Source organism: Gekko japonicus, unplaced genomic scaffold (assembly GCF_001447785.1).
Source record: "Gekko japonicus isolate JY-2015 unplaced genomic scaffold, Gekko_japonicus_V1.1 scaffold586, whole genome shotgun sequence".
Taxonomy (NCBI): Eukaryota; Metazoa; Chordata; class Lepidosauria; order Squamata; family Gekkonidae; genus Gekko; species Gekko japonicus.
In genome coordinates, this window is record NW_015177025.1 from 419142 (window position 1) to 434475 (window position 15334).

Consider the following 15334-nt stretch of genomic DNA (forward strand, 5'->3'; position numbering starts at 1 on the left):
TAGGGAAAAGTGGTCCAGCCTAGATCTTGTGAAGGTTTTGATCAGGCCCAGAAACTGACACACATTGATGCATACACACCCATATCAAAACTGGAGGAGCAGTGAGGCTGTTTGTCTCCACTTGATAGATTCTGGTGGGTCACCATGTTGAAGCAACAGAACAAAGCTTGAATCCAGTGGCACCCTTAAGACCAGCAAAGTTTAATTCATGCACATGAAAGCTTATACCCAGAATTAAACTTTGGTCCCAGTCACACCAGCGAGATAATTCGGGGGCGAAGCGAGGCTTTTTGCTCCGGAGCAAATTGAAGCGCAGTATCACGATCAGACATTTCCCCCGAGGCTCCGTGCACATGCCCTCAGCCGCGATCACACGTCAACGGTGAAGTGTGGCAAGGGGGGGAGGAGAAGCAGTATGGCGCGATCACACATGTGGCGATTGCAAGTTGCCGCTTCCCGACCTCACGGGCATTTGTTTTTTCAAGCTGGAGTTCCCACATGTGCATGACCATGGACGCGCATGACCAAGGAGGCTTTAAAAAAAACATCCGGTGTGAGACGGGACGCAGATGGGCGCCAGACGCGATGAAATACCAGCGCTTCCGCGATCCGACGCCTGCCTGCATCCCGCGTTTCCCAGAAAATAGTTCACTTTCCCTGGTATCTTTTAACTCCGCTTCTTCGGCCGAGCAATACGGGTTGCCGATGGGTGTGGGACACTTGCCAGATGTTTTTGTGTGATCGCGCCCATAAGATCCACCTGGCATTTGTCCCTATTGCGCGGCTAATTCTGCGTGTGACTGGACCCTTTGTTGGTCTTAAAGGTGCCACTGGACTCAAACTTTGTCACTGCTTGAACTGGTCAAGGGTAGTAGGATGGAAGGAAAGCAAAAGAATTACTTTGGTCTAGTTTGTAATTAAGGCACCAAACTTCTTGACTCAGGCTCTCAGTGACGTTTTAGAATATGAACATAAGAAGAGCCCTGCTGGATCAGACCAGGGGACCATCTAGTGTATCATCCTGTCTCCCACAGTGGCCAATGAGTTCGTCTGGAGGTCCAGCAACAGGGCATGGAGGCCAATGCCTTCATAAGAACATAAAAAGAGCCCTGCTGGATCAGACCAGTGGTCCATCTAAACCAGCATCCTGTCTCACACAGTGGCCAACCGGTTCCTCTGGAGGTCCAGCAACAGGATATAGAGGCTGAGGCCTTCTCTTGATGTTACCTCCTGGCACTGGTATTCAGAGGTTTACTACAATTGAATGTGGTGGTTTCCTTTAGTCACCATGGCTAGTAGCCACTGACAGGGCTATCCTCCATGAATCTGTCTAATCCCCTTTTAAAGCCACCTGTGCTTGTGGCCATTGCTAAGTCATTCTTCAGAGAGGATTGGCTTGGTCCCAAACTTTGGGTCCTTCTCGATCTCTCCCGCTCATCCTTTGGCCCATTCCCTCCTCCCATTTCTGTATTGTTGGCTCTTTTGCATGCCCCCAGCCTCTGGGGGGGGTGTCTCCATTAAGGATCAGGTTGTAGGTGATAGAAAAGACCTTTGCCTGAGACCCTGCAGAGCTGCTGCCCATCTCCAGCCCAACCCAGTTACTGTTCTTTCATCCATTGTCATGAACAGGAACACACAGTCAGCTCCAGAGGTTCCCAAACTTATTTGGCCTACCGCCCCCTTTTCAGAAAAAAAAATTACTCAGCGCCCACCTGGACATCTACCTTCAAGAAGTGGACAAAAAGATGCAGTTTGTGGATCTGCACCTGGATTGTTCCAGCCCACCTGGATCATTCCAGTGCCCCCAAGGGGGCGGTATTGCCCACTTTGGGAACCAGTGAACCAGGCAGGTGGCTCTTTAAATCCGCTGTCCTGTAACCCCTGCCAGATATTTGGCACCCACTGCCAGACTCAGTAGACAATCGATGCACCTGGTATTTTTGGCCACTGTGTGACATAGAGTGTTGGACTGGATGGACCATTGGCCTGGTCCAACATTGGCTTCTCTTATGCTCTTATTTTCTTAACCAAGGGTCTGATCCAGTATAAGGAAGCTTCATGTGTGTTCAGACATAATGGAGGGGTGCCTGGCCACGCAGCCCAGATATGGTTGCCTTCCATCCAGTGTTCCCTCTAAGCTGAGTTAGTGTGAGCTAGCTCAGTTTTTTAGCCTCTGGCTTACACATTTTTTTGTCTCAGCTCAGGAAGGACGGCTCCAGAGCAAACTAATTAATGCAGCAGCCAAATCCCTCGCTCACAACTTTAATGCCAGTAGCTCACAAAGTAGATTTTTTACTCACAAGACTCCACAGCTTAGAGGGAGCCTTGCTTCCATCCCTCCCTGACACTGAAACGTGCTGCATTTTCTAAATAACGCCCCTGTCCCAGACCCAGCTAAGTCCTCCCGCCCCCCGAGGCTCGGGAGCCAATGCTCAGCACCTAAGAGTGCGGCTCTGGTCTTCATGGCAGCTTAGAGCTGACCATTGAAAACCCTGTCGAGGTTAGAACACGAGAGACAAATCCAGAGGAAAGCCAGGGCATCAAAACAGCACTGTGCTTGAGTATCAGAGGTCACGGGAATGCTCAGTCAAAAGTGTTCTTCCCCTGGTCCTTCTCGCAAAGTAAGTGCTTGATGAACAGATATGGGGAGGGTGTCCTGCAGGTGGGCAGCCGCACAGAGAAGGCCCAGTTCCCGCCAGCTGCCCGCCTTACTTCTAAAGGTGATGGCATCCAGAGCAGGTTCGCCCCTTGCCACCTCAACATTTGCCCCCAGGCCTGCAGTTGCTACTCAGGAACTGCTTCTGACATCATTGGCGCCCTCTTTTTATTTCCGCCAGCTTGTAACCAAGTTACATATTCATCTGAGTTAGCCCTGAGCAAAGCAGGAGAGCCTCATAAGTCTCTGTGGTCTTGGCCCTGCAGACCCTAAAGATGCCTCTGAGTTACATCAAGGCCAGGCCCCTCCCCTGTGGTGGGCCCAGAGGGGCTGCCCCTCTCAGCCTTTCAGGCTCTGATCCGCTTAAAACCACTTCCCACCAAGGCGGATTCCCAGACTCTCATGGTTGTAGGCAGTCTGACTGTGCAGGCAATGTGGGATGTGGAATCTCTCTAGAAGGGCGCTTAGTAGCGCATGAGAGGTTTGCCCGGCACCTGTCCAGCCCTCTTTCTCACTAGCTGCTTGGGGGGGGACTTGCAGCAAGGAGCAATGCGCAGCTAAAGCGAACTCATCTGCGTTTGGGCCGGCTGACTCCTCATGCAGTCTTGCCTGCCTCTTTCTCCCTTGGCCAGTTGATATATAGCATAAATTAGGCCTCTGAAGGGGGATACTGCATCCTTAAGAAGAAATATGTCCTCATTTTTCTTAAACACCGTTTGCACTGAGTGAAATGTTTAGAAGGGACGCTGAGGGATAACTTTATTTCTTACTAGGGAGTTCAGAGCCGTTCAGTTAAGCTCATAAAACATTGGGAGTAAGGAAGCTGACAGTCTGCCCGTGCATTAGAAAAGCCATTTTTCATCTGGGTGGAAGTTCACCCCATGCCAGAGCCTGGGGTTTACCGATGGGTGTTTTGGGCCCGGCGACCAAGTCAGGGACAGGAACTCAATCAGAGGCAGTCTTGGGGGTTCACAGGCCATCCTGTCAACAAGGATGTGGTTTGGATATAACTGCGCTTTAAGGAGTCCTCTGGTCTCACTTTGTGCAGAAGCATTTAGGGGAGGACGGAGGACGGAGCCTCCCCAGAGAGCTTTATCTTCACCCCCGTTGTGTCTAGGCGGTGAAGTGGGAGTATCAAGGAATTAAAAAGGACGAGGGCAAGGATGCAGCGCACCTCAAAGGTAGTTGTGATCCCGCTTGTCAGAATCTAGGCCACTCTCCCTTCTAGAGATGAGAGCAGAACTGGAATCCCCTGCTCCAACTCACTAGGCCATAAAGATAATTCTCAAGAAGGCGGACTCCCAGAATCCTTTGCTCTGACTCATTAAGTCAGTCCTGGAGTGGTCAGTCTACCTATTTTGCTATCTTTAAACATGTTAGTTCCCAGAAGAGATTCAGGGAACAGTCTCCTCTACCACCATTTTCCACGTAGCCCTTTTTGAGATATTCCCAAATTCTGCCCGAATAAGTCCTTAGAAAATAAACAGTTTGGGCCATTGTGTATCGCAAAACAGACCCACAGCGGGAGTTTCATAAGATACTCGAACCAGAACACCAAAAGAGCACTGTTGTGCTGGGATTTCGCTGATGGTGTGCCAGGGCTATTTTTGGGCAGGAACACACAGGAACGGAGTTCCGGCTGGCTCCCAAGCTGGCCACGCCCAGCAGGAACTCATTAGCATAATAGGCTACACCCAACAGCAGAAACTCATTAGGATTGGCTACATTAGGGGGGTGTGGCCTAACATGCAAAGGAGTTCCTGCTACAAAAAAGCCCTAGGTTTTGACAACAAACAAGGTAAACAGAATAAGAAGCAAAAGGTGGGTGTGGCTGGATGACCATACTTCTGGTAACATGGGGGTGTGGCCTAATATGCTAATGAGCTATGCTGTTGGGTGTGGCTGGATATGCTAATGAGTTTCTGTTGCTGGGTGTGGCCTATTATGCTAATGGGTTCCTGCTGGGCTTTTTCTACAAAAAAAGCCCTGGTGTGTACAAAGAGTGTGAGCACCAAAATGACCTTGTGGTCATGCACTCTCATATGTCCGATCTTTCCTCACCTGTACTCAAAGACAAGGAAGTGGGAAGGGGAGATGAGTCTTGTAGTCTAGGAGGAACTTGGGCCTGCACTAATGACCTGCTTTTTTTAGAACCTCAAAGGTTGGCTTTTCTTGCAAGGAAAACGGAATGTTCCAGCTGAAGGATGAAGGTATCTGTGAGGAAGGCAGACTTGAGGATGCCTACTCTCCTCCACCCCGAGTTAACTTTGCCAGCATTCTTTCCTACAAGGTGAATGTTACACATGGTGATATCTCTAGCTTGAATTCCTTATTAGGAAGCCAGAAAGCAGGAGCCCCTCAGTAGCAGAAGTGGGCATGGGGTCCCCCCCCACCCCCGGCTTAATAGTTCAAGGTTACCAGGCTGCAGGTGAAGATCTTGGCAGATGGTGCAAAATGCCAACGTCGGAGACTCTATCCCTCCTTCCCCCTTCTCAACACCACCTTTTTTTCCTGACACCAAAAGATTTAATATTTGTTTGAAATGAGAAACAGTTCTCAAATGAATTTGGAGAGTGGGGGAATTAATGTCAACCCCTCCCCCCGTGCATACACACACACAAACTTACCAGTTCTCTCTCTCTCTCTTCTCCCCCCCCTTTCAATTTCTGAAGCCTCCTGATTTGAATATTTATAAATATCAGTAAATTATTTATTGTAGCAATCTGCTGTGCCATTTCACCGATCACCGTTAACACTTTAGGGTTCTCTCTCTCTCTCTCTCTCTCTCTCTCTCTCTCTCTCTCTCTGGAAGAGATTACGGCTCGGGAACTAGGGGTGGGGGGAGCCGAGCAGGGGCAAGGGAAGATGCTGAGAAGGTACATTTTTGTATACACGCTATTGGTGTTGCCCAAGAAGGGGTTGCCACTGTGTGCCGCACAGCCATGCAGGCGTGTCAAACGACCCCTGCTTTGGTGTGTGCTACCTGTGGCAGGCGTGTTTCCGCCTTGCGAGCCTGTGTGCACGTTTTACGTGAGTTTGGAGTTCTGGCGAAAGTAACTGGGGAAGGCTGGGAGAAGTGTCAGGGGAGGAGACAAAAGAGAATTAGAAGGCTGTTTTGTCTTACTGCATTACTGTCACGTGGAAGGGATAGATGACCAAGGTTAAGTTCTGTACTTGAGGAATGCTGGATTCTGCAACTGCGTACAGATCATGCAGCATTTGTATGTCTTTGCTTATTTTGCATGGGTTTCTATTTCTAGGGGAGGGGTGTTGAAAACACTCCCCCTCTGACCACTGGAAGACTTCCTCAGACCCTCCTCTGCCTTCATTTCCCCAGGCCCTGTGGCCAAGGGTTTCTTTGGAGACTTAAAAAAGTAGGGGTCCTCAGCACTGTGGGTACCGTGGTGCATGCTGAACCCCTTACTGGTGCCTGCCAGGTGTTTTTAGAAAGTGGGCGGGGCTAGGTGGGGCTTTTGCCCAGCAGTGTTCTGATTGGCCAGTGGAGGTCTCACTGGCTATGCAGATTCAAGGGGCGGGGGAATGTTTCTGCCAGCAGCTGCCACCACAGCACAGGATCTTTACTGCACGACTTAAGGAGTGTGCAAGAAAATATTTTAATAATTTCATTTTAAAAGGCATCCTATTAAACAGATCTTCTTCCTGTGATGTTGAAGATTTACTATTAGAGTTATGCATGACCTCACCCCCTGATATTTTGTGCTGGGCTCCGCCTCTGGTGGCAGACATTTTATGGTTGCGCCCACCACCCTGGGTCAGAATTCCAAAGGTGGCCACAGTCCCAAAAAGGTTGGGGTCCCCTGTCTTAAAGGTCAGCAGCTTGCTTTTAAAAAAGAAGAGGGAACCTGACATTCTCACTGGGCTGGTTGGTACTTGGGCACGGTGGAATTGCGGAATGGACCAGTTCCTGGCCAGAGGCCTTTCTGTGCTTTTTTGAGCTGTGGACTCTCCTGTCTGCTGTCCACATTGCTGCTTTCTAAAAGCCTTGAAAATGAGAGCTGCTTGAAAGGACCAAAGCGGAGCGGACGGCTGTGGAACTCTCCAAGGTCAGCCGAAAGAGACAGTGTTCCACTAAGCCGAGGTCATCTCTTGAGCTAAAAGCAATAAAATGTTTTATTGATAAACTGGGGGGGGGGGATGATAAAACATACCTAGTTGGCTCTCATGCTGCGCCCTGGATACTGTTGAGTGGTCATGGCTGACATTCCCACCCTGAGAACCAGCTTCCCCCCCCCCAAAAAAAAGGTATAAAAAATTAAGCTGGACTGGGTGAAGGAAATTCTGGTGTGATCTGGAAAGGAGGGGGCTCACTCTGGGGAGTGCGAGTTACATTCACGGTTGAACAGGGTTCGTTTCATGGAGAGCATTTGGGAAGCTCATTGGCATCTCAGCTATTCTTTCCTTGCCTCCCTGCCTGGCTTTTCTTTTCAGCACTAGCAGGTCTGGAACTCAGGCCTCTGGATTAAAAGAAAGTCATAGCACAGCTCTCCTGTGGTCTCAGTTTGAAAACTCTGTTACTTGCATAGAGGGCTATTTGTGGGCAGGGACGCACAGGAGCGGAGTTCCGTCTGGCTTCAGAGTTGGCCACGCTCACTACAGCCAAAACCTCTGTGTGCCTGGCTACAGGTGGAAGGCCTGGAGAGTGACCCACCCACCTGGTGACTCCAAGGCGGGCGGGCCAGGGGCCCCCTGGAAGGATCGGGGAGGCATTTAAATGCCTCCCCGGCCTGTCCAAGGGCTGGCTTGTCCGGGCTCCCCGCAGCCATGGGGCGCCCGGGCAAGCCAAGGGAAGGCATGGGGTGTGGCCTAATAGGCTAATGAGTTTCTGCTGTTGGGTGTGGCCTGTTATGCTAATGAGTCCCTGCTGGGCCTTTTCTACAAAAAAGAGCCCTGGTGTGGTGATATGAATCAGATGGACTCTGCACCATTTGGCCTCTCGTTTATCAGGGGCAGGACAAATAGGTAAGAAGAGACAGCACTGTCTCCCCCCACCCCCAAGTACTCAACTCCTCTTCTGGCTTCCGAGCATACTTTCGAGCCTACCGGAAAGACTAGAAGAAAGCACTGTTAATGTCAAAACGAATTCTGAAAGCAGAAATTCTCAGGATGCCGAATTCTGCACCCGATCTCAAATCCCACGGGTGTTGTGCGGTGTGGCCAGAGAATCCCTGAAGGCGGGAGTCGAAATGCAGCTCAGACCTGGATGGCCTTTTAAGTCCTCTGAGAGGAGGCCCGGTCGTCATCCTCTGGTCCCCGCGCCTGATGGCAACATTTCCATTCTGTATTTATATTTATTTGCTGAAGACATTTTTGGCCTGCCTTCCTCCCAAAAAGGGACTCATGCAGAAGCCACCTTTCAGCATGTCTAAAAAGCACCAGAAAGGCGCGCAGCTTCCACATCCAAAGGCACACATGGGCTCTCCACCCCCCCCCCCCCCCCATTCCCCCCCCACCCCCCCCAAACAATATTGTAAATAATTGATTGGATGAAACCCTCGCAGCTCCTGGAAAGCTGGCACGGAGGCCCCCCTCCAGAGCTGAGCTACTCAGCTGGGTATAAAATTCTTCAATAAGAATATGAAAGATCCATCTGTTCAGGGTTGTGGGTTGTTTTTTTTTCTTCTCCTGCTCAGCCCTCTGAAGTGACAGTCCTTGCAAGCCCGCCCTCCCCCCAGCCCCCTCCACACGTGGGCTGTCCTTCACTCTCTCCAGTGCCCAGGCACCCCCAGTCTAGAGCGACGGTGCCTCCTCCAGGAATCTTTCCTCCAGTTTTCCCCTGTGGCCCTCGGTAGGCTTCTCCTCCTCTCAGGGCCCTTCCTTCCCCAGCCTTCCAGCCAAAATGCCCTTCTCCACAGGAAGATGCCCACTCCTCTGATCTCTCTCCTTGGTCTCGTCCATCCCTTCAGAAACAGGTCTTTTAAAAACTTCACTGTGCCCTGGCAGAGTTCCCAGATCCTGTACTTTATTTATCGGTTGTATATACTTTATTTATATCCCGCTTTTCTCTCCAGTGAGGACCCAAAGCAGCTAACATGGTTCCCCTTTCCTCCCTTTTATCCTCATAACAACTCTGTGAGGTAGGTTAGGCTGAGAGTGTGTGACTGGCCCAAGGTCACCCAGCGAGCTTCCATGGCAGAGTGGGGACTCAAACTTGTATTCCCCAGACCCTCATCCAACACTTTAACCACTACAGCACTTCAGTAAGCAAGCTGTGCTCCGGCAGACAGATCAGCACTGTTGGGGAGTTGGGGCTTCAGGCTGTTTATGCTCTGCACTTCCAATAATTCCACACCAAGAATAGCTGCATTTTGTAACCTGCATAAATTACGCAAATTGAACACATTTGCACATATTTGCATAATTGTCAGTAATTGTGTCACCTGTTTGTTCAAAACTCGGCTCAGAATTCCCACCCAACTCCTAAATACACACACACAGCATTTGACATTCCACTAGCGGTTATCTCCATGCCTGCCAGCCTTGGGGACCAGAAACTTGCTTTAAAAAACTAAAAACCTCAGCGATTCTCAACATGCCATGTTCTTTGCCTAGTGTTAGACGTTTCCTTGCAGTCCCAGAACATAAACTGACCTGAGGCAATGATCCAGTCCTGTTCTTCGTTGTTCGGGCACTTTGGGGGTGTGCGGGGCTATCTTTGGACAAACCTCCCCTACTACTAACTTCAGCCTCTACGGCACAGGTGGGCGGTTTCTAACCATGATATTCTCTGCCGTTTGTCCATGAGAACTAGGACGTTGCTTTTTAAGAAATGAACCTGGGTGTTCTTTAACTTTCCAGGGGGGTATTGCACAGGCTCCGGGCTGTGGGCTCTTCGGGACTCCCCTTTGCCTCTGCGGCAGCCCCACAGGGCAGGGCAGGGCATCGGACATCTCCCTTGCCATGTGGCTGCAAACCTCCATTGGTATTGTTTTCACAGGAAGCACTCAATGTAAATACAGCATGTGGGAGCGTTTGTCCTGGGCAGAGATGAAAAAGCCTCTGTGACAAGCTTGGGTTATAAACAGCTTCCTTGGATTGATGGAAAATCAAAACATTTCTTTTGGGAAGAAGAAAATCAAGGGGGATGTTTACTTAGCCTGGAATCTTTACGTAATGCTAAATGCAGACCAAGGTCGGGTGGGTGGGGGGTGGCAGCTGACGGTGGGGCAGAGTGTTGCTTTTAGGTCCCAGGGACCCAGCTTTGCATGGCTGTCCCTTAAGGCAGTCTTAAGACAAAGAGCAAACTTCAGGCTGCAGGTGGGCTGGCCATGTTTGAATATTCATGAACACGTGAAGCTGCCTTATACTGCCTCAGATCCTTGGTCCATCAAGGTCTACTCAGACTGGCAGTGGCTCTCCAGGGCTTTAGGCAGAGGTTCTTTCACTTCACCTAGTGCCAGATGCCAGGAATTGAACCTGGGACCTTCTGCATGCCAAGCAGACGCTCTGCCACTGAGCCACGCACCCTCCAAATGCTCCCCCAATGTAAAATGCACCCCTGGCAAATAGAGGACCATTGCCTTTCAGCTTCCCATGCTCAAAATGGCATCACCAGCAAGTCTCACACCCGGTGGAGAATTGTAGAGAGGGTAGCAGCAATGTTTCCATGTGCCCCTCCCAGATGTAGCTTTCCCAGAGATCTTGTTCTTCATCTGCACTGGCTTTCCCCTTTTGAACTGTTGCAGACAATGGGAAAATTTGGTGCCAGAAAACAGGAGCAAGTTGACTCAACTGTATTTTAGCTAAGCCGTGGTGTGCGTTGCCTAACCACTCTTGCACATGATCTTCCCACATTGCCCTGGCCTCGGTCGGCTGCCCAGCTGTTTGGGTTGTAAGCTCTTCAGGGCAGGGACCTGCTGTTGTTTTCTGCACAGTATCAGATTCTTATCATTATTGGCAAAAAATAAAATAAAAAGGATAGGCTGCAATGGGGCTGGGAGCTCAGGAGCCAGAGCACTTCCTTTGGAAATCCCATTTTGGAGCTGCAGAACGTGAAGGAGGTTGTGAGAGAATTTGGCACAAGAGCCCCAAGGCCAGGACTTTGAGAGGGGGCAGACCCCCAAGTCTGAAAGCTGGGCTAGGAACGGGGGATGAGACACAAGCTGCTCGGGATCCTCGACTTCCTCAGCAGCCACATGGAGCTTTGCCGTTGTCTGGTCCCCTCTTCCTTTTGGTAAATATTTATAAAATCACTTGGCTGTCTGGATTTCATGTGTGTGTGTGTGTGTGTGTGCACGCGCGCATGTCTGTACGTCTGTGTCTCTGTGCGCGCGCGCACACACACACGCGCACACACACGAACACAGAGAGACACGTGCTTAGCTGCTCCTCTCTGAAGTGAAGGGCCTGCCTTTTTCCCTGGGGAAGTTGTGGAGGGATAGGAATGACTGAGGTGCTGGCGGGCGGAGAAGTGGCAGAGCCGAGAGAGACGTCTGGTTGCGCTGAGGCCGGAGGGCACCTTCTTTGGGGGCCGCTGATGGGATCCGACACCTCCTCCTTGCCTGCAGCTGCCGCTGGCCAGCAGGGCACGGCCAGGCCTGCAGAAGAGATCCACAGGCAGGCCCGTGTGCGGTGCTTTCCTCTCCCCGTGCTGAATCATCCGTGGCCTGCTGGCTGCCCGGGAGGGGGCTGTCTGAACCGGTCTCCTTCACCTCGCCTCCCTGAGCCAGCCCTCCTCCAGAGCACATGGCTGGGCAGGCCCCTCCGCCTGTCTGGTGGGCCTGGCATTCGGCTCTCAGTCCCACCCACCTTCACCTCACTTGACGCCACCCCCCATCTGTAGCCTGGGGGGAAGACTCACTCCTGAGTTTAAAAGGTCTTGCCTGAGCTTCTGGATCAGCTAGGACCCATGGGGGGAAAGTAGTGGCAAAACTGTGACCTGGATTACCCTGAGCCAAGAAGTATGCAAGCAGGTGTGAGAGCCAGCCAGCCAGCCAGCGAATGTGTGTGTGTGCCCCATCTCTGCAGAACCTGGGTGTGTACAGGGTGTGTGCTCTTGTGTGAGTACATGGGTGGGTGTGTAAATAACACAGGTGTACATGTTTTTGTTTCACCTTTATCTGGGGATCTGATGTTTGTGGGTGAGAAGAACAAAGGGAAGTGGGTGCTTTGGTTTGACAGAGATTGCAGACCACCCACTTTGAGTGGGACTTGTTATCAGCTTGGATCGTTTCTCCCTGTTACTTTGCAAAGCCGTTCAGTTGCCGCTGCCTTACCTCTGGTCCACTTTAATCTGAAGGCATACCGTGTGTTGCAATAAATCAGATCTGCATTTAGCTTAAATCAACCGAGTTGTGGTGTCCTTGCCTGAATCCTGGGGTCTCTGATAATAGCAAGCAAAGATATAAAGAGTCAACTTTAAGAAATGCCCAGAGCAACAGAACAGTATTTCAAACATGATTCCAGACTTGTTCTTCTCAATGCCTACCTGGGCTTGCCGCGATTTGCAAGCATGCACTAGTTGCTCAGGCATCACTACTGACAGCCAGAAAGCTTTTAAGCATCTCCCTCTGTTTGCCACGCTGGAAGGGATGAGGGAGGCATTTGTTCGTCGTTGGCACACGTTCAGTGGGCAGCGTGCAGCCGATTGGTTTCCTTTGCCGTTCTTGACGGGAGAGCGTGCCCGAAGCTGTCAGCCGCTAATGCTAAGCAGCCCGCTCTGGCCATTGGACGGCGAGTCTAAAGTTTCAGGCTGTTTGCGTTGGGCTGTCATGTTAGAGGATTAGGGGTTGTCACAATTGCTTCTGGGAGCACTGCCGGGGGTCTGATGGAGAGCCACCCGCTTCTGTGTCTTGGGGCCCAGGCCAGAGAGATCAGCAGGGCCTGGGATGGGGAGGGGGAGGGATCGGAGGCAGGCAGTCTTTCTCCAAGAGCAGCAGGAACAGAGTCTCTGGGGCACAGCAAACGTGTCTTTCTTACTGCTCCTCTTTCCCTCAGATCTGTTTTTTCCTCTGAGCTGAAACGGGTAAACAGTTGGGGGCTGCAGGGGGCATTCAGTGATGGAAGAGCAAATGCCAGGGGTATGATCGCATACGAAGGGGGGAGAGTGTGGGTGCTCACCTAGGCTGCTAGTAGAGCGTGCTGAGGGTTGACTCGCACCGACCGTCGGCAGCTCCTCTTGGGCAGCTATGCCAAATGCCCCCATTGTATTGGAGCTTTATTGCCACTAATGTCAGGAACAGAAAAAGAGAGTCAGCCATGAGACACCATGTGATAGAAACCAGGAGCTTCTTGTGGCAGTCAACTGCATTTGTCACACTTTAATAATACCATACTCTGAATCCATGCTAAGACTGAAGCGGAAAGGGGCTGGCCTCTCTCTCTGTTCATCCCCTGCTGTTTGCACCCAGCGTCTGGTCATTGGAGGTATCCTGCCTCTGAAGATGGAGGTTCTGCTTTTATCTATTGCACTTGTAAGCCCCAGCCTCCACCATGAACTTGTGAAATCATTTTCTAAAGCCCTCTTTAGGGAAGCTGGAACTGTTGGCTCCCGTTCCTTGGCTTCTTTTGGAAGTGTCATATTGTAAGAAGCCTGGTTCCAAACCCCCTGAGGGGAGAACTTTGGAGAGCAAAGGAGAGAAATGTTGGAGGGTTAAGCTGGTGGATCCTTATGTTCCACTTGTCTTCATCTAGTGGTGACTCTCACCTGGAGAACCTGGTTAGATTCTGCACTCCTCCACATGAAGCCATCTGGGTGACCTTGGGTCAGTCACAGCTCTCTCAGAGCCCTCTCAGTCCAAAATATAAGTCTAGCTCGCCACCTAGTGGTGCATAATACTAAAAGAACTAGAACTTCAGACTGCCAGCCAATCTCACGACACACAATGCCATACAATAATTATTTTTATTAATTATTATTTCTCCCTAGCATTTGAAACTCAGGGGATATGCTGTCTCGGGACGCGGAAGTTCCGTTTAGGTGTTATGGCTAACAGTTGTTGAGAGAATCTGTCCCTCCTCCATGAATTTGTCGTACCCAGTCTTGTGAGTCCTGTAGAAGTCGGAGGCTGGGGGCTAAGGCAGAGATACAGTCCCTGTGTCCAGACCTGTTGCTCTAGCTCAGGGCCCCCATCGTGGCACCTGTGGGCACGACGGCACCTGCCAACACCTTTCCTGGCACTCGCCAGGTGCTTTTAGAGAGTGGGTGGGGCCAGGCAGGGCTCCTTCCAAGCAGGCCGTCCGATTGGCCATTGAAAATCGGATGGGATATGCAGATTAAAATGGCATAGTTTTGGTGGCAGCTGCCACTGCAGTGTTCATTTTATTCACTTGCACACACTTTCCCCCTCTTGTCCCCAACACTGGGGCTTCCTCCGTGCTTGTGTGTGGCTCCGCCTCTCGTGGCAGCCATTTTTGTGGTGGTGCCCATTGCCCTGTGTCAGAATTCCAAACATGCCCACAGGCTTAAAAATGTTTGGGGACCTCTGCTGTGGCCACTCCACTGAAAGCTCTATGAATCTTCTCAGTCCACATTTTCAATGCACTGGTTTGATCATGTGAATTGGCCTTGGAGTAAGCAACTTGTTCTCTAAAATGTTCGGGCTGAACTGGAGGTGTGTAAGCTTTATTGCCTATTCAAGATTACCTTCTTAACGTCAATTCTTCCTTTCTCTCTCTTCCTCTCTCCCTGTGGTCCATCACCTTCAGCTGAAAGAACTATATGCACTGACACAACCTCAGGAAACACCAAGATGGCTGCCAAGCGCAAAGGTGGCCTGAAGCTAAATGCAATCTGTGCCAAGCTGAGCCGCCAGGTCGTCGTTGACCACAAGGGATCCGAGCAAGCGCAAACGGGCAAGGCTCCCCAGGGGCGGGGCAGCACCGGCGGCAGCAACAAGGAGCTCCCACAGCCTGGTGGGAAGGAGCCGGGGGCCGAGTTTCCGGAGCAGAAGATCGAGGAGGACAAGCGGAGGGAGGTGATTGAGAAGTGGGTGAACGGGGAGTACAGCGAAGAGGCCCTGCTGGGGCGAATCGAGAACAAGGAAGGGAAAGGCTCCGAGGGTGCGGAGGTGCCCCCCGAGGGCGTGTACATGGTGCAGCCCAAGGGCTGCAGTGACGAGGAGGACAACGGGGATGACGCTGAACCGCAGCGGGGCTCTCAAGATGGCAGTTTCCTGGATGAGCGGGATTCAGATGGGTCTCCCTTGAAGGACGAAGGCTTCCGCTCCTCCCGCAGTGACACGGGCTCCAAGCTCAGTGGCGGAGCTCCTTCAGGTAAGGTGGGATCCTGGCTGAGTGGTGTCGACTCTCTCAACTGATGTTGCCCCCTGTCTGGTTTAGAACCTCCGCATTCAGGGAAGGCTTCCTTGCCCTGTCGTTGGCCCTCCAGAGGAACTGGTGGGTCACTGTGTGAGACAGGAAGCTGGACCAGATGGACCAAAGGTCTGATCCATCAGGGCTCTTCTGAGGTTCTTCAGAGCCATCAGGAGGTGCCATAGTTGGGCCAGAATGCTGAGCAGTGCCGTTTCCCAAGGGATGGCTTGATGGGTGGTTTTGGGTCTGGCTGATCACCGGGGCTAGGATCAGGAAGGAATCCCTCCTGGCCTGTTAGCTCACTGGGAGCAGCGGGTGTGTCTTTCCCCCTTCTCTGCACTGAGGCTCAGTGGAGCTTCTTTTGCTGTGGAATGATATGATTAACATATTTTTGGAGCAGGTGGCTGG

General features: G+C 51.4%; 1 protein-coding gene across 1 annotated transcript in view; it reads left to right on the forward strand.

Annotated features, from left to right (window-relative positions):
* Window positions 1-15334, forward strand: part of CASZ1 (castor zinc finger 1) — a 127017-nt gene that overhangs the window by 54452 nt on the left and 57231 nt on the right. The window contains exon 2 of the mRNA XM_015427827.1: window positions 14321-14887. Within this exon, the coding sequence (XP_015283313.1) occupies window positions 14321-14887 (567 nt within the window). The remainder of the gene's footprint in view (window positions 1-14320; window positions 14888-15334) is intronic.